The sequence below is a fragment of the Mustelus asterias genome, chromosome 18, assembly GCF_964213995.1.
Source record: "Mustelus asterias chromosome 18, sMusAst1.hap1.1, whole genome shotgun sequence".
Lineage (NCBI taxonomy): Eukaryota > Metazoa > Chordata > Chondrichthyes > Carcharhiniformes > Triakidae > Mustelus > Mustelus asterias.
This window is the reverse complement of record NC_135818.1, coordinates 59,314,916-59,341,128: the sequence shown is the minus strand read 5'-3', so window position 1 is coordinate 59,341,128 and position 26,213 is coordinate 59,314,916. Positions and strand designations below refer to the sequence as shown.

The window sequence follows — 26,213 nt, the reverse complement described above, 5'->3', positions numbered from 1 at the left end:
GGACCCTGGGCTCCTCCATAAGATAGAGAGGCAGCTGCAGTGAGATCCAGAAGCCCCACTGTCCTCTGGCACAGATACTCACGGATTACCACCAGTGTCTGCACCATGTAGTCGAAGCCCAGCGCCATGGAGCTCATGCCAGACATGGAGGTCATGACCTGAACCATAAGGCAGATGTCTCCTGCCAGGGTTTACCAGGCTGATTCCTGGGATGGCAGGTTTGTCATATGAGGAGAGACTAAGTTGGTGAGGATTACATTGACTGGAGTTTAGAACAGTGAAATTAGATATAGCTCTTGGGGCTAAAGGGATCAAGGGATATGGGGGAAGGGTATTGAATTTGATGATTAGCCATGATCGAAATGAATGGCGAAGCAGGCTCGAAGGCCGAATGGCCTACTCCTCCTTCTAGTTTCTATGTTTCTATAATAGTGCATTAATGGGGCTTAGAACACTGGTCAGGGAATGGGCAATTGGCCATGACTCCTGCTCCTGCTTGCTATCCAGCAAATGGAAGTGCATATGTACAATCATTTAAGACCATGTATGGACTAGGCCATGATCAAAAAAGCTACTGACTTGTGAATAACATTGTGTAAGGGTGTCACTTGGGTAATTGTAATCCAGCAGAGTCAATGCCTTCAGGAATGCAAAGTTAGAAGGAAAGAATAACCAATTAAAATTAATTGCCTCTAGGTGTCTGAATGTTGGAGTTTCTCAGTGGAGAAGTGTAGAAATTGTGGTCAACATCTTTATGTTACTTCTGACTAATTACATCTTAATACGTTGCTTCATACAAGCGATAGGTAATAAAACCAGGAAAACAGTTTGTCCTATTGAAAATCAACATTTCAGTAAGACATTGCAACTGAGTATTTTGTTGGGGTAAATTTTCATCTTTTCTACACGCAGTGCAGAACTACCCCTCCTGATTTGGTATCATCTATCGATTTCATTCATTCTAATTTGATTTTCTGGATGTAAATCATTAATATAAATTACAAAATGTCAGGGAAGGCCTGAACCCTAATCTGAGAGTCACCCCAGTCAGCACTACCGCATCTCAACACAATTCCTCACATTGTTTATTACCTTTTAGCTTACTTATTTCCCATTCTCAGTTGTACCCTGAATTTCCGCAAGTTAACTGGTAAAGTTTCATTATACTTTCTTTTGGAACTTTCAAAAACTTTCCTTAATCACATCCTCAAAAGAATTGGTCAGTCATAGTCTTCTTTACTTTGAGGAGTTGGTTAGCTCAATTGGTTGGACAGCTGGTTCGTGATGCAGAGCGATGCCAACAGCATGGGTTCGATTCCCGTGCCAGCTGAAGTTATTCATGAAGACCTCGCCTTCTCAACCTTGCCTGAGGTGTGATGCTATTCCAGCTAGATCACCACCTGTCCCCCTGCTTTGAGGGGAAGAGCAGCCTATGTCATCTGGGACTATGGTGACTTTACCTTTTACCCTTTGTTTTGCACTGAATGTGGACAATGACAAAAAGAATCTCCATAATTAACCAAAGCAAACTATGGCAAGCTTAGAAATAAATATGAAAAAGTATATCATTAGAATTATGCAAGATAATCGGAAGTAGTGTATAATGCATCCTATAAGTCATATGATCTGGTATAACAGGGTTTTATGTGAGGTATAATGGTGGCACTATTTGATGATATAGTGGGTATAACGCTTGTGTTTTCAATGTATAATGGGTTGCTTTGGGAAATGAAGTACTTTAGGATCTTGGGGTATCTAAAAAATGCAAAGTAAAGAAGACCATGACTGACCATCTTTTTTGAGGGCAAAAGAAGAAAGTTTATCAAAACTTCCAAAAGAATTTATATTGAGAGTTTCCCAGTTAACATGCGGAAATTCAGGGTACAACTTGGGAATGGAACATAAATTCGCTCAATGGCACTAAACAATTGGGTATCTTAATATTTTACATTAAAGATTTTAAAAAGTACCTGCTGCTTTTTTGCCCGAGTCCATTCTCACCTTTTGGTTGCTGGTGTTGCATCTTTTCTGACTCCAGAGGGAGATGGCAGAGAGCCACTTCCCTTCTTTGGTAGTACAGTTCCATTGTTAACTGTAGGCCTTAATGGCAGGGCTTGAACTATGGGTCTTGCTGTAAAGCAAACAAACAGCATGTTACTACCCACTGTCGAGTAAATGTTCTTGTTCTTGAAGTAAATAAGTCAGACTGTTGGAATGCAGTGACTGCAACTTCTTTTGTCTGTTTTCACTTAGGAGATAAATACTGAAAAGGGAAAGTTACTGTGCCACATTATTTGGAACTTCTGGTTTCTGTTCCAAAAAGATTACTGCCTTTGAATTAACCTGTGGGATAATCAATGCAAATGCGCAATTCACTTGTCTGAAGTTCTTCTCTCCGCTATTTTAGTGGAGACAATACCCTCAAAGCAGTCAATGCCTTTGCCAGCGTAGAAGAGAGTGGAATTTGAGGTAGAAGCTTTGAAACATTTGTAAATGTTCATACCTATAATCGCAGAGTGCAACTTCAGAGCTCACCCTCTTAAACATTGATGAGAAAAGATTCTGTTATTTAATGTTCCATATCCTTATTTTTAAGCAAAACCATTATATCAGTAATACTTCCAAAATATTCATACACATTGCTTGATATTGGCATGCATACTCTGAAAGCAAATGCAGCGATACTAACAGTATTTAGCCCACAAATTCAACATTACATTATTTCCCTGATCCACCATGAATAGAAAAGTGCTGGTGTTTGTGTAGTAAAGATCATTTCCAAATGGCATTATCTCAAAGTAAAAATGATTATTTCATTCTCAGATTTTAGGTGGGATTCAACACATTTGGGCTCTATCCATGATGGACCGAATTTACTAGATGGACATGTTGGAGATAAATAAGGATAAATTCCACAAAATTGTTGAAGATACTAGAAATGAGTTCCTTCCAAGTCAGCAGTGATACCACATGGGCTTACAAACAAAGAACAAAAGAACAAAGAAAATTACAGCACAGGAACAGGTCCTTCGGCCCTCCAAGCCTGCACCGACCATGCTGCCCGACTCAACTAAAACCCCCTACCCTTCCGGGGACCATATCCCTCTATTCCCATCCCACTTATGTACTTGTCACTACCGTATCCGCTTCCACGATTTCCCCCGGCAACGAGTTCCAGGCACCCACCACCCTCTATGTAAAATATCTGCCTCGTATATCTCTTTTAAAACTTGCCCCTCGCACCTTAAACCTGTGCCCCCTAGTAATTGACTCTTCCACCCTGGGAAAAAGCTTCTGACTATCCACTCTGTCCATACCTCTCATCAATTACATCAATGTCTGAAGAAGAGTCATACGGACTCACAATATTGGCCGGAGGTTTACCGCCTCACCCACTCCAGAATCAGGGTGGGTGAGGTTTGCAGAACGGAATTCTCCGTTGGCCTCGGTTGGGATCTTACCAGCCTCGCCCGAGCGAGGTCGTAAAATTCCATACATTAACTCTGTTTCTCTCCCCACAGACGCAGCCACACCTGCTGAGTTTTTCCAGCATTTTCTGTTTTTAGCTCAGATTTCCAGCATCTGCAGTATTTTGTTCTTATTGCATTAATGCTATTGGATAGTGTGTGAAACAGCAAGATCTTAACCAGCAGTTTAGGTAGAAACTAAAGTTCTAAACCACTCTTTCGGATATCCCGACATAAACATAATTCCAAATGAATCACTAGATTCCAAAAATCATGTACAATGATAACAGCAGCCAATAACAAGAGAAGTCAGAGCAATCAACCAGTCAAATCTTAGTGAAACTGGTTGATTTGAAGTTTGTTACAGCCAGCATACTTTTTCAATATTCACCTGCAACGGTGGAAAATAAAAAGGAATTTGATTATCCCTTTGTGCTTTTTTATTGCTTCATTTGTAGACCAGCTTTTTAAAAATTCCTTAATTGCCTAAGGCAGACTTGTTAATAATATTAGACATAATGTAATGGTATGGCGGCGTAGTGGTTAGCACTGCTGCCTCACAGCGTCAGGGGCTCAGGTTCGATTGTGGCCTTGGGTGAGTGTCCATGTGGAGTTTGCACGTTCTCCCAGTGTCTGTGTACGTTTCCTCTGGTTTCCTCCCACAATCCAAAGATGTGCAGGTTAGGTGGTTTGTGTTAGGGACCAGATCAGAAACCCCAAGGTATATTATGAAGTTAACTAGACCCCCAACTATTTTTAGATTTTGGCATTAGGGTATGGACAAGGTGTTTTACTCGAGGTGTGATTCTATTGACCCACTAGGAAGCTTTTATTAAAAGAAACTTTATTTAACAATACAGTTTAACTTTAACAAAAAAAATTAGCATAACTTTTACCAACTGAAATACTTAAACATGACAAGATACAATTCTTAACTGCTGATCTATCTCTATTAGTTCCAATTTAAGCAATATCTCTCATAGACATAATCTCCTCTTCAAAATCAATTAGCAAACAGCAGGCTTATGTGTTGGTACGCAGGCTGCTAGTCCTCAAGCCTCAGGAACACCTCTGGAAAGAGATAGCCATTTTCCAGCAAGTCCCAAACTACAATCTCCAGACAGACAGGGGGAAACAACCTGTTGCTCCTTGCAGACCCATGCAGAAACTGCTTGCTTATCTCTGTAAGCCTAGCTCCTCCTATTAGCACATGACTCGGCCTCTGCCAATCAACCTAATCAAACCCTGCTCTGAAACTCCAGGGGACAACCCAAAAAATAAACAAAAAAGCATTAGCTCAGATTAAAACAGATGCCCAAATACCTAGGATCAATTATTCTTCTGCATTCTCAACAGGTGGGCTGCTTGGAACAGACAGAGTGGCACCATTTAAACACAGTTGAATTTTAACATATCCTCCACATGAACCATGATATAAATACAATTCTTAATGGCACAGTAGTGTCACAATTGGCTGTGCTAAATTACCCCTTAGCATCAAAGGTAGATGGATTAATGGGGTAAAGGCACGGGCGTTACGGGGATAGGGCAGAGGGGAAGGTCTGGTTAGGATGCTCTTTCAGAGGGTTGTGCAGTCTCAATATCAATATATCTATGGTAGCACCGTGGCTAACACTGCTGCCTCACAGCGCCAGGGATCTGGGTTTGATTCCCGGCTTGGGTCACTGCCTGCACAAAGTCTGCACATTCTCCCCGTGTCTGCGTGGGTTTCCTCCGGGTGCGCCGGTTTCCTCCCACAGTCCGAAAGATGTGCTGGTTCGGTGCATTGGCCATGCTAAATTCCCCCTCAGTGTACCTGAACAGGCGCTGAAGTGTGGCGACTAGAGGATTTTCACAGTGACTTCATTGCAGTGTTAATGGAAGCCTACTTGCGACACTAATAAATAAACTTTAAACTTTATCTAATCGTATTTATGGTGTGCGTATAAGGTAGGCCATTCATTTCTTAATTTTGAAGTTACTAGTAGAATTAAAAGATGACATGGTAAAAGGTTCTGTTGGCAATGTTGTATTCTGAAAACCAGACACAACATCAAATCCTTCTCTGATACATTAACAGAGACATTCACTTGTTTAAGTAACTAACAGCACAGAGAGGCATTTTATTTGCACACAGTAAGCGTTCACACCATTTACACTGTCAACGGCAATTTCTACCCAATATGTTTGTTTTTTCATGATCTCACTGTTAAGGACGAAGCCTGCACTTCCCATTGCCAGCCATCCATTATAGTGGTGCCAGTCAGGCAGGAGAACACAGGGGAGGAATTCAACACCACTGATTCAGTTTCCAGGGGGCCAGGGATGTAGGAAACACTCACTTCAAAAATGACAGGCATTTTGTTGAAGTATTTACTTGGGAGTTGACCATCTTACATGTCATTATCTACCAGTCCAGTATGTAAGACACCAGCCATAGATCATTCCTGAATGAAATGGATATCTGGATTGCCAGGCAGTGGTAAGTAAATAAAGGTCATGAAAAGGACACCCATAATATTAAGCGTATTTCACCCATGTATTAATCACTTTTTCTGATTTTTTCCCCCCCTCTCCGCTGGCATTTAGGCTCCCAAGATTTTGTGCCACTCTTTGTAAAGGAGTTTTTTCCCTAGCAGCATTGGAGATCCCAGGGCACGGATTTTTGAGAGGATTAATGAAGGCATGTCAAGCAGCTCAGGCTGAACGAGAGGTGAACCCCATCGACAGACAGAGGTAAACATGCCCCACTCTGGCAGATAAGTTGGTGCATTCCATTGCTTTGCTTCACTGAAAGGTGGGAGGTGATCAGGCAGGGGACGAGGCTAGCCCATTGCACTGCGGGTGTGCTGACGACACCTGCGATGGTGGTTTGCCCAGGCTAGGGTAGTCAATGATCAGAGGTTAAACCAAGGTGCGCCTTATGGAATTTTTCAAAGCCATCTCGGCCTTTTAGCTAAGATGAAGCATCAGTTCAAGCCTGGGAGGGGGTGCAATGCCTCATCCTGTTAACTTGGATCCTGTTTGTCCCTCTCGTGGGGGCCACGGATTGAATTCAATTTGAATTTGGTTTTTGGATAGAGTAATTTTTTTTTAAAAGGTGGGAGAGCACAGCAAATGGCATTGGAATGTCTGTGGATATCAGTCTAACTTTAATTTAGGATGTTGCTGCAAAGTAACCTCATCACAATGCATTGTGTTTTCAGTATGAAAAAAAAATTTGTATCAACAGAAAATCTTCCTCAATTGGTTGGACCTGCCAAGATGTCACCAACGTTATTTGCAGACTCTGCCACACTTATTGGGAAATGACCTTGAGAAACTGTCCTTATGGGGCTCGGGTCATTAGAGAATCAGTTGTAGACCATGCTATTTGCTGGAAGGATTCATGCTTCTAGCATACAGAATGGCGGTCGGCACATCCAGTAAGAGTTGTAGCCATCTGTGGTCTGTGATATGGTTGAGTTTTTTTAAGGCGTTTTTAGGAGATTGTCCAGTGGAATGTCAGAGAAAATCTTCTTTCTAAATAGCAGTTCTTACAGCATTACCTCCCCTATCGCAGCCACAGGCAGAGAAAGTAAGTGCTGGAGTTGTTCCATCAAAAAGGATTTACTAGAATGATAAAAGCAAATTACTGCAGATGCTGGAAATCTGAACGAGAACTGAAAATGCTGGAAAATCTCAACAGGTCTGACAGCATCTGTGGAGAGAGAATAGAGCCAACGTTTCAAGTCTGGATGACCCTTCGTCAGAATGATAGCAGGACTGAGAGGTTTTGCCTATCGAGCAGGTTGGGACTCTTTTCTCTGAGAAAGAGATGACCGGGTGGTAATGTTGTAGAAGATCTTAAAGATTATGGAAGATTTTGATAAGGTAGAAAAAACAAAGATGTTTCGACTAGCTGGTGGGACCAGGACTCAATTTCATAAACATAAAATAATTACTAATAAATCTAACAGGGAATTCAGGAACATCCTTTACCCATAGAGTGGTGTGAATGTGGAACTCACTATCACAAGGAGTGGGGGAAGTGAATAGCATGGATGTATTTTAGGGGAAGCTGATTAAACACATGAGCGAGAAAGGGATGGGAAAGGGATATTTTAATGGAGTTGGAAGTAGAAGATGGGAGGAGATTTTTGTGGAGTGTAAACACTGTGTTGAATGGCCTGTTTCTGTGCTGTAAAGACTGCATTCTATATATCACTTGGTTGCAAGTTCATGCTTACTCCTTGGGTTGCCTCTTGATTTCAGTCTGTAACATCTTAGCCCCTCCCCCATCAGCTAAGAAAAACATGTGATTATGTTGCAAAGTATTCCGATCTTTTCTAAAGGTTTTCCGAGTTTCTGACCTCCGTTCCGATATTAAGTTTATTTATTATTAGTCACAAGTAGGCTTACATTCACACTGCAATGAAGTTACTGTGAAAATCCCCTAGTTGCCACATTCCGTTGCCTGTTCGGATACACTGATGAAGAATTTAGCATGGCCAATAAACAGCATGTCTTTCAGACTGAGCGGAAACCGGAGCACTCGGAGGAAACCCACGCAGACACGGAAAAAAACTTGCAGATACCACAGACAGTGACCCAAACCAGGAATCGAACCCAGGTCTCTGGCACTGTGAGGCAGCGATGCTAACCACTGTGCCACCGTGCCGCCCACAATTTTTATATTTCCCTTTCATTTGCTTTTAAATTAAATTACACGCAAGTTTCCTCTCCAGCCCCTGTGAATCTGATGCTTGTCCAAATCTGAGGCATATTTTGGAAAATTTGATGCAAACAGCATACTTCTTGTTCACCTAACAACAACTCAAAACGATGCCAATATCAGGTTTAAGCAATTCAATCTGAAACATCGCCCCCTGAAAGAATTCAAATCATTACTTTATTCAGTGGCTTCTTCTATTATTTCCTTTGTGCTTTTCGGTCCTTCACATCACAGCCAGGAACATGCTTGCGGACCAACATCTGAAGTCCTTCAATGTCCTCTGGCTCATTGTCTTATCAAGCACATTAATTAAAATAGTGACACAGTGACTTGTGAAGGGTTTGCCATTTACCAGAGGATGTCATTTCTCCACAGCACAGGATCAGTGTGTGTCTTTTGAAGATCTTCTTTCTGCCCGTGTGTTAATTGCTATTTCAGGGCAAAGAAATCAGCAGTGTTGATCAGCGATGGCTGCTTGCCAGGAACCCTGCCTGGTGAACATGCTGTTGCAATGCAGTAAAATAGGGTAATCAGAGACATTCAGAACAAATCCGTTGGCAAGTGGACCCTATCAATCAGACTCCTTCATTTGTTAGGAACCATAAATATTGTGATTCCATCACTAATCATTTTCCAAACAAAAATATTTCATTTTGAAGAAGTACCTTGCGAACGAAACATTATTCCTGCCAACCCTCCTGGGACCTGTGTTGAAGTGAACAGACTTAAGCAGTTCTGTCTCGCTGATCCTGTTGGCGCTGGTTCCAATATTAATTGCGACTGGCCATTGGACTTGGTCTGAGGGCAGCGGGGAGGGAGAAGGCTAGTTTTCCTTACAGCTGCACCACAGCAGCTATTAAATTAAAGTCAGCAAAAGTGTGAAAGAAAAGACACCTTGGAAGGTGTGGGGGCGTTGAGATGTGGCTGTGTTAATGAAACTACTGCCTTTGATATGTTGATGAGCGTAGCAACACTGCAAACAGATCTTTACCTGAGGCAAATTGGTAAAAGTGGAGGGCAGAATATGAATGGATTTGAATAAGTTGTGAAGGGTTCAAAGGAAGAGATACAAGGTGTGAAGAAAGGTTCATAATGTGAGCGTACTTTGCTTTTACACTCTAAAAGCTAACATCAAGAAATGAAGGTCCGCTTTCCAAAATAATCAAATAAGGAAAGATCGAAAGGGAAAAAAAGATGATTAAACCGATGCAGGAAGCTGTTTTTAGACCTCAGCCAACAGCAGGATTGATGTAACTCCCTGCAAGAAGTGCCTGTGATGAAAACTTGTCTTGAAAAACAAGCTGCTTGTTTTACCTTAAAAGCAACCCCAAACAGATGCAACTGCCTGGTACGGTAACTGTTCCTGGACAAAGATGGATCGTGTCCGGAGGGAAGCGATGCACAAATCTCCAGAGAACGGAGGGAAAAACGTTCCCAACGCCGCCCTCATCCTGATGGCCACCTTTGTGTGCGGCTGCATCAAGCTGTGTGTAGATCCTCGGTACACTAACAGCAAGTGCCACTAACTTTTGAGGTTCTACCTGTCCCAAGTGTTGCGGAGGATGGGTCTAGCCACACTGCCGCGGAACGCTCCAAGTAGTTGGACCGTACCACAGCACCTGTCCTTCGTGGAGAAATTTTTCCGCAAATCCACCTTTGACCACATGGCGATCAAGCAGTGGTCAGCACGTAACGTCCTAGAGGCCCTGAGAGAAAAGGAGATGGTGGATCCAGTCGGATGGTTCCCTGAGCAGACTGTCAGTGTCAACTGGCAGAATGCTTCATCACCAGAACTCACAAACAAGCACCAAGACCTGGCTTGGCTGGTGGTGAGAAGGGCACTCCCCGTCAGATCCTTTATGCACGCTCGAGGTCTCAACATCATCGCACGCTGCCCTCGAAGCGGCGGCAGGGCTGATGAGACGGTCGCACACCTCCTTGTGGAATGTGTCTTTGCAAAGAAGGTCTGGAGTGAGATGCAGTGGTATTTGTCGAGATTCGTCCCGAGCAGCTCGGTGACGCAGGACTCTGTGCTCTACAGGCTGTTTCCGGGGACGCACACCGAGACAAATATCAACTGCTGCTGGAGGGTCATCAACTCGGTGGTCCGCCCGAAACTTGCTGATCTTCCAGTTGAAAGATTTGTCCTCGACCGAGTGTTGCAGACTGGCACATTCCAAGGTCCAGGACTACGTGCTGAGGGACACGCTCAAGCTTGGGGCAGCCGCAGCAAAGGCACAATGGGGAAAGGCCACCGTGTAAAGCCTTTCAACTGAGGCAGATTGAGGGCCGGGTAACTGCAGAACACCCTCGGACTGCGTAACTGTGTGCCAATCTGAAAAATAACAGCACACAGTAAAATCTGATGTATGTATATAGTTTCAAGTAATGAATGTAATGTCGTGTAAATAAGCATAGTATTGTACTGTAAAAATGATTCTTTTTTTGCACTGTTTGTAATTTTTGGATCTGTCATTTTGCAATGGTTTATTTGAAAGGTTTTTTTCATGAATAAAGTATATTTTTTGAAATAAAAAAAACTTACTGGATTTTGTCGCTTCTCGGCCTTTTGGCTAAGATCAAGTGTAGTATCGACATGCTGTGCTTGGTTGAAGTCATTAGGTTACATTTTAGCTTCATTTGAAGCAATTTTTAAAAGCAGCATCTCGGCCTTTTGGCTAAGATGCAAATGAGATCAAGCCTTGAAGAAGGTGCAATGCCTACTCCAATCAGCTTGGGTCATGTAGATCAAGCCCAAGACAGGAGGTGAGAGCCCTGTCTCGTCAGCTTGGATCGGGAATGTCTCACTTGTTGAGACTCTGAATTGGACTTGATTTGATCGAATTGGATTAAAAAAATTTTTAAAAACTGTTACTGGATTTTGTGTTACAGATTTTAAAATCTATTAGGTGTTATGGAACAATTTGAGGAGAGCTAGCTCTAAAGGTAGGTAAGTTAAGATTGTTTGGAAGTGATTACATTAGTAATACTCTGTGTAGCCATTGTCTTAGTTTGCTGTACTTCTAGGGTCAGATTTTGCCATCATGTTGCGCCCGTTTTTGGGCGTGAAAACTTGGTAAAGTCGGGCATGAGGTGAGTAGCGCGATCCGCCTCCGCACCGGTTCGCCCTTTACCAAGACCCAAAAATGGCCACGATCGGGACCACACCTGAAACAGGCACGATGGCCATTTAAATGCCATCTTAATGGGCTGCACGCCCAACGTTACCGGCACTTCCCCATTTATCACCGCGTTCGCCCATCCAGAATCGGCACGAAAAAGATATGCTCCATAAAAGTCTGACTCGGACTCTCCAGTTAGTGAGGAGATAGTCTGACGGCTCCCTGCCTGAGATCAGTGGGGGATGGGGGTCCACTGCCACTCTGCCTGAGATTAGTGGGGGCAATGGGGGTGGGTCCACTGCCATTCTGCCTGAGATCAGTGAGGGATGGGGGTCCGCTGCCACTTTGCCTGAGATCAGTGGGGGCGAAGGGGGGGTCCACTGCCACTCTGTCTGAGATCAGTGGAGGGGAAGGGGAGGTCCGCTGCCACTCTGCCTGAGATCAGTGGAGGGGATGGGGAGGTCCGCTGCCACTCTGCCTGAGATCAGTGGAAGGGAAGGAGAGGTCCGCTGCCACTCTGCCTGAGATCAGTGGAGGGGAAGGGGAGGTCTGCTGCCACACTGCCTGCGATCAGTGGAGGGGAAGGGGGTTCCACTACCACTCTGCCTGAGATCAGTGGAGGGGATGGGAAGGTCCGCTGCCACTCTGCCTGAGATCAGTGGAGGGGAAGGGGGGGGGGGGTCCGCTGCCACACTGCCTGTGATCAGTGGAGGGGAAGGGGGGGTCTGCTGCCACTCCGCCTGAGATCAGTGGAGGGGAAGGGGGGGGTCCGCTGCCACTCTGCCTGCGATCAGTGGAGGGGAAGGGGGGGTCTGCTGCCACTCCGCCTGAGATCAGTGGAGGGGAAGGGGGGGGTCCGCTGCCACACTGCCTGCGATCAGTGGAGGGGAAGGGGGGGTCTGCTGCCACTCAGCCTGGGATCAGTGGAGGGGAAGGGGGGGGTCCGCTGCCACACTGTCTGTGATCGGTGGGGGGAAGGGGGGAGGGGCCCACGAACGGTCGGGGTGGCGGGATAAGGGGGTCAGTAATATTGGGGGGGTGGAGGGAGGCTTTATCCGGCCCGGGAGCGATATTCTATCATTTTGTTTTTGCGCATGTGCAGTTGGATGTGCCGATCGGTGCTGCAGGATTTTGGACGCGATAAGCCCCGCCCGCAGGCTTGTGCAGCACGATTCGGACTCACTGATACTTTTGCAGGCAGTGTGTATGGGGGCGCCTGAGAATGGGTCTAAAAGTCGGATCTGAAACGCTCCCAGTTTCAAGTCCGCCCAGCACTTAGAATCAAAATGGTAAAATAGGGTCCTGGTTTACATTATTGTTGGTTATTTTATTTCTTAATAAACACGATCATCCTCAACACCAGTGCCCCACGAGGCTGTGTCCTCAGCCCCCTACTATACTCCTTATACACCTATGACTGTGTGGCCAAATTCCCCTCCAACTCGACTTTCAAATTTGCTGATGAAACCATCGTAGTGGGTCTGATGTCAAACAATGATGAGACGGAGTACAGGAAAGAGAGAGAGAATCTGCTGAACTGGTGCGGCAACAATTATCTCTCCCCCAATATCTGCAAAACGAAGGAGATAGTCACCGACTTCAGGAAGCATAGTGGAGGACTTGCCCCACCCACACCAATGGGAATGACGTGGAAATGGTCACGAACTTCAGGTTTCTAGGTGTCCAGATCACCAACAATCTGTCCTGCTCCATCCATGCCGACGCTATAGTTAAGAAAGCCCATCAATGCTGCTACTTTCTCAGGAGGCTAAAGAAATTTGGCATGTCCGCTACAACTCTCACCAACTTTTACAGGAGCACCTCAGAAAGCATTCTTTCTGGTTGTATCACAGCTTGGTATGGCTTCTGCTCAGTCTAAGATCGCAAGAAACTACAAAGGGTCATAAACGAAGCCAATCCATCAGACAAACCAGCTTCCCATCCATTGACTCCACACTTCCCGCTGCCTTGGCAAGGCAAGCAGCATAATCAAGGACCCCACGCATCCCGGACATTCTCTCTTCCACCTTCTTCCGTCAGGAAAAAGATGCAGAAGTCTGAGGTCATGTTAAACTGCCTCAAGAACAGCTTCTTCCCTGCTGCCATCAGACTTTTGAATGGACCTACCTTGTATTAAGTTGATCTTTCTCTACACCCTAGCTGTGACTGTAACACCACATTTTGCTCCCTCTTGTTTCCTTCTCTATGAACGGTATGCCTTGTCTGTATAGTGCGCAAGAAACAATACTTTTCACTGTATGCTAATACATGTGACAATAATAAATCAAATCAAATTTTAAAAAAGCCAAAAGGATGGGATGCTATTGTCTGGATTTCACATCTAATACCAAATTGCAAAATACAGTTGGGGCCAGTTGTTTAATTTTCCCTTTGGGATTTGGAGCACATCGGCATTTACCATCAGCTGTGTCCTTAAGTAAATGTTTCAGTGAAGTTTATAAGTTTTTTTAAAGTTTATTTATTAGTGTCACAAGTAGGCTTACGTTAACACTGCAATGAAGTTACTGTGAAAATCCCCTAATCGCCACACTCCTGCGCCTGTTCGGATACACTGAGGGAGAATTTAGCAGGGCCAATGCACCTAACCAGCACGTCTTTCGGACTGTGGGAGGAAACTGGAGCACCCAAAGGAAACCCATGCAGGCACAGGGAGAACATGCAGACTCTGCACAGACAGTCACCTGAGGCCAGAATTGAACCTGGGTCCCTGGCGCTGTGAAGCAGCATTGCCTTGGGATGTTTTACTATATTAAAGGTACTATACAAATGCAGTTGGTTGTTGTCCTGGCTGGAGACACTGCAGGAAGTTTGCCAGTGGCCGCAGAGCTGGTGGCTATATGGTTTCAGCAGAATGGAAGCAGGAACAGAATGGTAAGCTTTATCTGCCCATTTTAGTGGCGCTACCCTGTGGCCCAGCAAAGATTTTGCCCATAATTCACGTCTTCCATGGCTGTTGCCCTTTGCTTTATTTGGTTGCAAACCAACTATTAACATCTTACAACATGATTTCCTCACAAGTCTTCTGTAGCCTGGAAAATCATTCTCTCTTCCTACTGCACAGACCGTCTAGAATAAGTAACCAGGACAATGGATACATGCACACATTCCCCAATATTATTCACACAATACTGCCTTGCATAATTTGGTATTTGTCCTGTTCTTCCATGGCGCCACAGTGTACACTGTAGTATCCAGTTCCACCTCCTTTCTTGAAGACTTAACTGTCTTTGTGTGGTCACCTGCTTCTCCGACATCCAATCTTGGGAGTTCCTCCAGTTAGACATTGGATAGGCTGAAACCATCATTCTTGGACTGAGCACAAACCACTGATTACATCCCTGTTCCGTGAATATCGCCGATTGAAAATTCTTACTGTGCTTAACTCCCTTCATAACCTCAGCCACCTTGAGCTCTGTAAGTTCCTTCGAATGTAAAATTCCCCTCCTCCACCTGACCATTGCGTTGAGTCCGGACAATTGTATATCCCACTCTTCAGACAGCCTTTGTCAACTCTGTCTATTTGTTCTGGAATTCTTCCTCTGGTTCTCCACCTCCTTCTCCTCCTCAAATCTCATTCTTTCGACCAAGATTTTAGTCGCTTCTTTCAACTTCTTTGGCTAGACATTTCTGAATGACATTTCAATCTGGGCTGCTAGTCCACATTAAGTGCAGTATAAAAATGCAAGTTATTGTCAATAGCTTAGTATGTTGTGTAAATTGTGCATTTTTCACAGTGAAAAAATCTCCATCAAGAATCATTCAAATGTACAGTTACGAATAATGGTCAGAATTCTCCGGCTGTTCACGCCGGCGGGATTCTCCGGTCCCGCTGGCAGCACACCCCCACCCGTGGGTTTCTCGCCGGCGTGGGGTGACGTCAATGGGAATTCCCATTGACAGTGGCGGGACCAGAGAATCCGCCGCTAGCAAACAACGCGCCTTCTCCCCCCGGTGGGAAATATGCGGCTGGGAGGACAGAGAATCTCACCCAATGTGGGAGATATTCAGATAAATACCAAACAAAGAAATATTGTACACTTCAAAACTAATTGATTGTCTGTAACGTACTTTGAATGTCCTGTGGCTCTGAAAGGTATTGTGTTGCATTTTACCAGTTCTGTCCTTTATGAAGAAAGCCTGTTTTTGACGTAGAGATATTATTGGAAGTCAGTTCATTATCATCATGATTTGTGCAACTGAAATTGATGGATTCAATTCCCAAACACTCATCACGTGGTGAGTTCCTGATTCGTTCAAGTTGACTGAGAAGTTACCACATTGCTGCTTGGCATAGCCCCAAGGTTTGGAAGGAACAGTCGAAGATGATACTTTTCCGGCACCTTCCAGCAGACGGTCTTCGAGCTTAGAGGAAGCTGTCCACCTACGCTCCTGATCCTGATATAAACCACTGGATCAGGTGGGAATATTGTACAAGGAGAGCGAGAAAGGAAAATTAACTCGTTGGCTTTAAATAAAAATGATTATTGTATAGTCATGCAGGTTTCATTAACTTAATGACAACATTTTGTGAAGCAAATGTCCTTTCATTCAATCCATCATCATTCATTAGCAATGCACTTGACAACAGCTCGAGAATTTTAATTTAGAGTGTCACAGTAACACAGTTGTCAGCATCTTCCACATGCTTGCAAATTGCATCTTATTCTGTGGGGAGCTTCTATCATCTGGAGTTGAAGGGAGCTCAGATGCTTACCTGGTCTGTTAGCACTGCCCTGTTTATCTGCCTCTGTTCGTTTAGATGCTGCCTGATCTAAAGATCCATAAAGAGAAGCATTTGGCAAAGAAAAACAGACAAAAAGAGGAAAATAAAATGTAAATATGACTGAAATAATAAAGATCCCAGAAAGAAAAGTTTAACAAAATTACATAAATAAAACAAAAGATCAATGGGCTGAGCAACTGGAAGTAGAGTAGCTTTGAAAGGAAGGTTAAAAAGTTGCACAGAAGTAACATCCCAACACTGCAGGGTTTATAAGTGTCAGCACTGTAACCTGAAACTCTCTAAGTAAAGGACAGTGGCTCCAACTTTTTTTTATATTCATACGTGGGAGATGGGCATTGCTGGTTGGCAGCATTCATTACCCATCCCTAGTTGCCCGAGGGCAGTTGAGAGTCAACACATTGCTATGGCTCTGGAGGCACATGTAGGCCAGACCGGGTAAGGACAGCAGATTTCCTTCCCTCAGGGAAAGACAACTGATTTCCAATTTAGTGGGAAATAGGCAGACATACGAACAATATAACTACAATTGTGCATTTTAATTGTAGGCTTTGAACAGTGAGGGACTGATCAACAGTGGTCAGCACTGCCACCTCACAGCGCCAGGGTTCAATTCCGGCCTCGAGTGACTGTCTGTGTGGAGTTTGCACATTCTCCCCGTGTCTGCGTGGGTTTCCTTCCACAATCCAGAGATGTGCAGTTTAGGTGGATTGGCCATGTTCAATTGCCCCTCAGTGACAGAGAGATTCGCTGGGTAAATACGTGGGGTTACGGGGATAGGACCTGGGTGGGATTGTTGTTAGTGCGGGCTCAATGGGCCAAATGGCCTCCTTCTGCACTGTAGAGATTCTATGATTCTATGAACAATGGAGTAGTAACATTAAAACCGAAACTGATTCTGACATTCTTTCAAACAATTACTAAAATAACAGTTGTTGGAAAATTGTTGATACAAAAATCGCATCAGGCAGGAGAAAATGGAACTCCCCTAATATCCTCAGGAGTTGCTGCCTCTGCTCACTGCCAGCTTTACAACTGCACACACTGTGAAGATATATCATAGCAGAGAGGGCTGAACAATATATCATTAATGACCTGCTGGCTATTAATAACAATCTTTGAAGTCAGCTGTCACATTTCACCTTTGAAAATATCATTAGACCAAACAGAATTTCAGAGCTAGGTTCTGAGAGCTGTAAACAAAGGGTAGCAACAAAAAAAGGAACTGAACAGCTAGACTAAATGCAAGCCACCCTTTCATCTATTTATCATGAACTAGATCTTAGAACACTGTAGTATGTTTCCTAAACTATTAGAAATGTACTATAATCACTTAAATACTAATGTTGGACAGTTTTTATAGAAAAAATATTATTTTGTTGATCCCCATGCTGAATGGCATGGAATGTTTATGACTGTGTTATATAAATGCAAGTTTAAGTCAAAGGGCGGCACGGTGGCACAGTGGTTAGCACTGCTGCCTCACAGCGCCAGGGACCCAGGTTCGATTCCCAGCTTGGGTTGCTGTCTGTGTGGAGTTTGCATGTTCTCCCCATGTCTATGTGGGTTTCCTCTGGGTGCTCCGGTTTCCTCCCACAGTCCAAAGATGTGCGGGTTAGGTGGATTAGCCGTGCTAAATTCCCCCTTAGTGTCAGGGGGACTAGCAGGGTAAATACATAGAGCTACGGGGATACGGCTAGGTGGATTGTGGTCGGTGCAGACTTGATGGGCCGAATGGCCTCCTTCTGCACTGGAGGGATTCTATGACAAGTTTAGAAGTTTATTTATTATTGTCACACGTATGCTTACATTAACACAACAGCAATGACGTTACTGTGAAAATCCCCTAGTTGCCACACTCTGGCACCTGTTCAGGTACAATGAGGGAGAATTTAGCATGGCCTATGCACCTGACCAGCATTTTCAGACTGTGGGAGGAAACCAGAGCACCCGGAGAATGGGGAGAATGTGCAGACTCCGCACAGACAGTTGCCCAAGCCGGGAATCGAACCCGGGTTCCTGGCTCTGTAAGGCAGCAGTGCTAACCACTATGCCACTGTGCTGCCCTTGTTATTGTTGTTAAAGAATAATTAGCCCTGGATTAATAAATTGAAAAGTCCTTCATGTCCTTGTGGGAATTCAAAGCAGTTTCAATTGGATAAATTTAAACCAATTCTGATTTGGATCCCATGATGTTCAAAATATTGAAGGTACAATATTAACCTTGATGCCTGAATTAAAGTGTGCTGGCAAAGGTTGGGGCAACTTTATTTTATTCTTAATTGATGTGGACAGGATTTCTGAGAATGGGCCCAAGCGAATGTCCTACTTAAAGTCTTGTACAGCAGTGAAAATTTCTGTAATGCCTCTGTGGAATTTTAAAGTGAAGGTAATTCTTTTTCTCACAAAACTTTATTGTTGGCCACCTGCGTTACTAGCATCGTCACAATTCTGTGACCGAAACGCAACATATACCCTCAAACATTCTCAACTCCCAGCACACATGAGCCACAGCAATGTGGTTGATTCTCAACTGCCCTCGAAAATGGCCTAGTAAGCCACTCAGTTCAAGGGCAACTAGGGTTGGGCAATAAATGCTGGCCAGCCAGCAATGCCCATGTCTCCTGAATGAATAAAAGAAACACTTACTATTCCAGTGGTAGCACCAAGTTAGCCAAAGAGCCTGCTTTAGAGCTTCCTTCAAAATGTGGCAAGTATGGCAAATATATTAGAGGGAATTTTCCCATCGGCGATGGCGGACCATGGAAAGGTCCATTGACCTAGGGTGGGATTTTCCGGATTCGGGGCGAGTGCGGCCAGAAAATCCCCCCCTACGACTTAATTGGTATATCCCTTTGCAATGAGGAGCGTTCCAATGTGGGGTAACAATTAAAATTAATCCTTTATAAATAGATTTAGAATTATGTTACTAATTGCACATAAAAGAAATCTTGCCCAATTTAGTAACTTTTTTTAAAAGTTGAGTTTCAAAACATATTTTTAGCCACCGTGGTAAACACAAACTGGGCAGTAAATAGTCATTGAAAAGACCAGCATATAACCTAATCATGGAGAATTAATTTCCTTGCTTTTAACTACTTTCAATGGTGATACATGCGAAATAGTCACTTTCCCTGGTAAGCTAGTACCTGCAGTAAGAGTTTTAACAACACCAGGTTAAAGTCCAACAGGTTTATTTGGTAGCAAATGCCATTAGCTCTCGGAGCGCTGCTCCTTCGTCAGATGGAGTGGAAATGTGCTCTCAAACAGGGCACACAGAGACACAAAATCAAGTTACAGAATACTGATTAGAATGCGAATCTTTACAGCTAATCAGGTCTTAAAGGTACAGACAATGTGAGTGGAGGGAGCATTAGGCACAGGTTAAAGAGATGTGTATTGTCTCCAGACAGGACAGCCAGTGAGATTCTGCAAGTCCAGGAGGCAAGCTGTGGGGGTTACCGATAGTGTGACATGAACCCAAGATCCCGGTTTAGGCCGTATCTAAGCTAGTACCTGTACATACGTGAGTCTCTGGTGATTGTATACGGACATGTATTGGAGGACCTGGTACTTTAGAACCTGTACGAATGAGTCTCTGACTGTTGTGCAACTGTGTGTAATTGAGTCTCTAATTGTTGAATGTATTCACTGCCTGGTGGGAAAGAACTTTGAATCATGTGCTGTATGCTTTAGAATCCTTAATTGTCAACTACTTGACTGTGGTTGAGTATCTATATATATTTGCATCTAGTTGAGTACCAAATGGTCAAGAATCTATATATTAGGGCAGCACAGTGGTTAGCACTGCTGCCTCTGCTCCAGGGACCCGGGTTCAATTCCCAGTTTGCTTCACTGTCTGTGTGGAGTTTGCTTCACTGTCTGTGTGGAGTTTGCCTCACTGTCTGTGTGGAGTTCTCCCCGTGTCTGCGTGGGTTTCCTCCCAGTGCTCCTGTTTCCTCCCACAGTCCGGAAGACGTACTGGTTAGGTGCATTGACCATGCTAAATTCTCCCTCAGTGTACCCGAACAGGTGCCGGAGCGTGGCGACAAGGGGATTTGCACAATAACTTCATTGCAGTGTTAAGATAAGCCTACTTGTGACACTAATAAATAAACTTAAAAATCTAAATCCATGTGTAACTGGTTCCCTGGTAGTTAGGCCTTCAACGTTTATTCATCAACTTCATCAGATTTGCAAGAGTTGAATTTTCTACTCATCAATTCCAAACTTGAAGCTTGATGATGAATTGAGATAAATTGAGACTGAGAGAAATTGCTGCTTTCAGTAATTCTGTGCAGTTTGCAAATGGGAAAACACTGATGTGAAACATTGTGAATAAAATTGGCCAGCACTGAAAGAACAAATGGTCTCCTAGAATCATAGAATCTCTACTGCGCAGAAGAGACCATTCAGCCCATCGAGTCTGCACCGACTCTCTGACAGAGCATCTTACCTAGGCCTTCTCCCCTGCCCTATCCCTGTAACACCCACACATTTCCCATGGTTAATCTATCTCAGTTAGACATCTTTGGACACTAAGGGGCAATTTAGCATAGCCAATCCATCTAACCCACACATCTTTGGACTGTGGGAGGAAACCAGAGCCCCTGGGGGAAACCCACGCAGACACAGGGAGAACGTGCAAGCTCCACACAGTCATCCAAGGATGGAATTGAACCTGGGTCCCTGGCGCTGTGAGGCAGCAGTGCTGACCGCTGTGCCAATTGGTCTCCTTCTGTGTTCAGCTAAAAAGTGAACTCCAGTCATCAGAGTGACAAATATTACATTGCCAAATACTCGACTAACTCTGCTAATAACTCAAACAACCTTTCTGCTGTTATAAAGATTTACTGATAATTGATTTTTATTTAAAACTGTATGTTCCTTCAGGGGGTTTGATGTCATAGGGAATGGAAGGTAGAATGGTACCTGACAGGTTGACCTTTCCTGGCTATGGGCTCAGATCTGGTTCTTGTCCTAAGCAGGTCTCAGTAGAAAGATATCGTCCTGCTCAAAGTTTGGCAACCACAAATATCTGGGATATATGAATTGCAGAGAAAGAGCCGCTATCAGCAGGAGAATGAGACATCAGTGGTCAACAACACTCCTTCAAGATAAAACTGTCCAAAGAAAGTTGGAATCCAATTCTCTACAAAATGGGTTGCAATTCTCCAACCTCGCCCTCAGCTGGGATTCTCCAGTCCCGCTGCAGTGAACGGAGATTTGGCTGAGTGCCAAAGTCTGCAGTCTCGCTGGCAGCGGGGTGGGGTGTGAATGGCCAGAAAATTCCAGCCGATATCTTCTCTAAATTCTGTTTGAATGGATCAATGTGAAGCTGAAAACTGGCTAAGTGACATAGAATCATAGACACCCTACAATGCAGAAGGAGGCCATTCAGCCCATCGAGCCTGTGCCGACCCTCGGATAGAACATCTCTACCCCCAACCCCGTAACCCCACACATTTGCCCCACCAATCCCATCCTCCACGCCCCCCCCAACCTATACATGTTGGGACATTAAGTGGCAGCTTAGCATGACCAATCTACCTAACCTGCACATCTTTGTACTGTGGGAGGAAACCGGAGCACCCAGAGGAAACCCATGCAGACACGGGAGAAGGTGCAAACTCCAACAGTCTGTCAACCAAGGCTGGAAGTGAACCCGGGTCCCTGGCGCTGTGAGGCAGCAGTGCTAACCACTGTGTCACCATGCCACAATATCAGTTGAGCAGCTGGCCATTCCATGAGGAAGGTTTCAACTTCAACCGGGACTCATCACAGTCTGAGAGGAATCAACACACCTGAGCTCGGGAGAAGGAACCGGGACAAAGCTTTCTGCCCCTGATGCCCACTGACTCTTACTGCAAGTGCACATGAAGAGCCATTGGATGAGGGCAGGATTGGATTTAACTGTGATGCACGATGTGGTTAAACAGCCCATCAGTACCTGAAATCGAGACTCACGCATTAGGCAAGGTGTGGAGGGTAACCAATCCACATGGATTCAAATTCCAGCACAGGATCGTCAGAAGAGAAGAAAAAGGAAAGAAATAACGGCGGGAATAATGTGCGGTGGTTAAACTTAATCATGGCCTCCTCGTCTCTTGTGCTTCCAATTTAAAGTCATCATTCTGTTTTGGTCTTTAAAGTCCCCGTCACATCACCGGCCTACCTTTTCAGGCCCCGTGTCTCTCCCGAGGTCTCTATTCCTCACTGTCTCATGTGCATCGGCCCTTTGCTTTCAACTGCTCGAGTCCTGTTATTCCATGGGTTCCCCCTCTTCCTCTGAAATACCTCCTCAACTCCGGTATTCCTTTAACCCAATCTTTGGTTCGCCCTCCTAAACCCCTTTCCTGGGTCACTGTTTACAGATTGCAAAAAGGCATCCCTCTGCACAGTGGAGGAAAGCAATATTACCTGCCCCCCATCACCCAATCCCCCACTGCTATCATACTCCCCAAAAGCAAACACTGGATAAATCACCCGAACCAACAGAGACAAACTGCCCTCAGCACAGGAACAAAACACTCGTACCCACACCATTGTCCAACCCACAATCACCCCCTGCAACTGAAACTCAAATTATCTGGGAAATTGTTTGTCCCTTTGCCTCTCTCCTGCCTATAGCTGTTAAGACATAAAATTCTTACATGGTAGAAGGAGGCCATTTGGCCCATCGAGTCTGCACTGAACACGATCCCACCCAGGCCCTATCCCCATAACCCCATTATTTACCCCGCTATTCCTCCTGACACTAAGGGGCAATTTAGCATGGCCAATCTACCTAACCCGCACATCTTTGGAGTGTGGGAGAAACCCACACAGACACGGGGAGAATGTGCAAACTCCACACAGACAGTGACCCAAGCCAGGAATCAAACCCAGGTCCCTGGCGCTGTGAGGCAGCAGTGCTAACCACTGTGTCACCGTGCTGCCCCAGGAAATTGTTCTTTCCTTTGCCTCTCTCCTGCCTGTAGCTGTTAAGATGTGGAGAGGCCGGCGTTGGACTGGGGTAAACACAGTAAGAAGTTTAACAACACCAGGTTAAAGTCCAACAGGTTTATTTGGTAGCAAAAGCCACACAAGCTTTCGGAGCTCCAAGCCCCTTCTTCAGGTGAGTGGGAATTCTGTTCACAAACAGGGCATATAAAGACAGAGACTCAATTTACATGAATAATGGTTGGAATGCGAATACTTACAACTAATCAAGTCTTTAAGAAACAAAACAATGTGAGTGGAGAGAGCATCAAGACAGGCTAAAAAGATGTGTATTGTCTCCAGACAAGACAGCCAGTGAAACTCGGCAGGTCCAGGCAACTGTGGGGGTTACAGATAGTGTGACATGAACCCAATATCCCGGTTGAGGCCGTCCTCGTGTGTGCGGAACTTGGCTATCAGTTTCTGCTCAGCGACTCTGCGCCGTCGTGTGTCGCGAAGGCCGCCTTGGAGAACGCTTACCCGAATATCAGAGGCTGAATGCCCGTGACCGCTGAAGTGCTCCCCAACAGGAAGAGAACAGTCTTGCCTGGTGATTGTCGAGTGGTGTTCATTCATCTGTGTCGATGATCCGGCACGTCTTGCAGAGGTTGCTGTGGCAGGGTTGTGTGGTGTCGTGGTCACTGTTCTCCTGAAGGCTGGGTAGTTTGCTGCGGACAATGGTCTGTTTGAGGTTGTGCGGTTGTTTGAAGGCAAGGAGTGGGGGTGTGGGGATGGCCTTGGCGAGATGTTCGTCTTCATCAATGACATGTTGAAAGCTCCGGAGGAGATGCCGTAGCTTCTCCGCTCACATTGTTTTGTTTCTTAAAGACTTGATTAGCTGTAAGTATTCGCATTCCAACCATTATTCATGTAAATTGAGTCTCTGTCTTTATATGCCCTGTTTGTGAACAGAATTCCCACTCACCTGAAGAAGGGGCTTGGAGCTCCGAAAGCTTATGTGGCTTTTGCTACCAAATAAACCTGTTGGACTTTAACCCGGTGTTGTTAAACTTCTTACTGTGTAGCTGTTAAGACATAGAATTCTTACAGTGTAGGAGGTCATTTGGTCCATCGAGTCTGCACCAAATCTCCAACACAGAATCTTACTCAGCGCCCCCCACCCCCCCCTACCCCCGTCACCCCACGTATTCACCCCACTAATCCCCCTAACCTACATATCTTGGGACACTATGGGGCAATTTAGCACGGCTAGTCCACCTAACCTGCACATCTACCCTAGCCTGTAAGTGCAATATACACAAATGCCCAAGAACCATACAATAGATTAAAGTGGCTCAGTATCATGACGTGACTTCATCTGAATCATTTGAGAAGTGTTATTTTTCAGAGCTAGTCAGTACGGCTGCAGTGCAGTATATGCTTCTGATGTGTTATCTCTTTGCAGTGAAGTTGTACCCTCCTGCTCTCTGCCTCTTGGTTACCTTTGGTAGGTCCTTTCCTGTTCAGCATGGCCTGTTGCTCTTCAGAAACATTCAAGCGTCGGACTACATCCGCCAGCGCCGACTTCAGCAGCTGAATTTCATCCTCTTGCATCTGTACCCGCTGTTCCAGGGAGGCAATCCGATCAGTCATCTCCATGCTGCTAGCTGCAGACGCACTGTCATCTGAGGCAAGAGAGAGAAGAAACACAAACTGAAGAGACCAAATGGAAGAGACTTTAAGCTGAATAACAACATTAAGAGGAGCTTCTGTTAATGATCAATGTTTATATATTACAGTGAAAACAATGTAACCCATTATCTTATCTCAACACTGGCTGTTCTGTTCTTTTCATGCTTTTAATTTTCATTTAGTTTACGTATTTGCACCCCCATGACAGAACATAGACAGCGACTGGAGATTCATTGATCAGGTTGATCAAAACAAAGGGTGGCACAGTGGTTAGCACTGCTGCCTCACAGCGACACGGTGGCACAGTGGTTAGCACTGCTGCCTCACAGCGACACGGTGGCACAGTGGTTAGCACTGCTGCCTCACAGCGACACGGTGGCACAGTGGTTAGCGCTGCTGCCTCACAGCGACACGGTGGCACAGTGGTTAGCGCTGCTGCCTCACAGCGACACGGTGGCACAGTGGTTAGCACTGCTGCCTCACAGCGACACGGTGGCACAGTGGTTAGCACTGCTGCTCACAGCGACACGGTGGCACAGTGGTTAGCACTGCTGCCTCACAGCAACACGGTGGCACAGTGGTTAGCACTGCTGCCTCACAGCGACACGGTGGCACAGTCGTTAGCACTGCTGCCTCACAGCAACACGGTGGCACAGTGGTTAGCGCTGCTGCCTCACAGCGACACGGTGGCACAGTGGTTAGCGCTGCTGCCTCACAGCGACACGGTGGCACAGTGGTTAGCACTGCTGCCTCACAGCGACACGGTGGCACAGTGGTTAGCACTGCTGCTCACAGCGACACGGTGGCACAGTGGTTAGCACTGCTGCCTCACAGCAACACGGTGGCACAGTGGTTAGCACTGCTGCCTCACAGCGACACGGTGGCACAGTCGTTAGCACTGCTGCCTCACAGCAACACGGTGGCACAGTGGTTAGCGCTGCTGCCTCACAGCGACACGGTGGCACAGTGGTTAGCACTGCTGCCTCACAGCGACACGGTGGCACAGTGGTTAGCACTGCTGCCTCACAGCGCCAGGGACCCAGGTTCAACTCTGGTCTCAGGTGGAGTTTGCATGTTTTCCCCTGTGTCTGCGTGGATTTCCTCCGGGTGCTCCGGTTTCCTCACACAGTACAAAAATGTGCGGGTTAGGTTGATTGGCTTTGCTCAATTGCCCCTTGGTGTTCAGGGGTTAGTGGGGTAAATATGTGGGGTTACGGGGATAGGGTCTGGGTGTTGTCGGTGCAAGCTCGATGGGTCGAATGGCCCCCTTCTGCACTGTAGGGATTCTATGATTCTAAAATATCATTTCTTTGAAAATACCAGTCCGACCGTGCATTATTTAACTAAAGCGGCTGAGTTTGGGTTTAGTTGGGTGCAAGTCCCTCTCAGCCCTTGACATGGAGGTCAAATTTCAACCAGGCTGACAGGATACAGTGAAATTGTACTCAGGGTGCCTGCTTCTCGAGTCCACCCTCATTATAGTAGTAATGATAAGTCTGGATACAGATGTAGAACAAACATTCCGGATCCATGGA

General features: G+C 45.3%; 1 protein-coding gene and 1 non-coding gene across 5 annotated transcripts in view; one reads left to right on the top strand and one right to left on the bottom strand.

Annotated features, from left to right (window-relative positions):
• Positions 1-26,213, bottom strand: part of eml1 (EMAP like 1) — a 218,787-nt gene that overhangs the window by 60,289 nt on the left and 132,285 nt on the right. For all 4 annotated transcript variants that reach the window (XM_078234091.1, XM_078234092.1, XM_078234090.1 and 1 more), the window contains exons 2-3: positions 24,489-24,671; positions 2,002-2,131 (exon numbers count right to left, since the gene is read on the bottom strand). In XM_078234091.1, coding sequence (XP_078090217.1) covers positions 2,002-2,131; positions 24,489-24,671 — 313 coding nt within the window. The remainder of the gene's footprint in view (positions 1-2,001; positions 2,132-24,488; positions 24,672-26,213) is intronic.
• LOC144507416 (U2 spliceosomal RNA) lies at positions 10,735-10,933 on the top strand. The gene has a single exon (XR_013500100.1). It is a non-coding gene; the product is annotated as a U2 spliceosomal RNA (small nuclear RNA).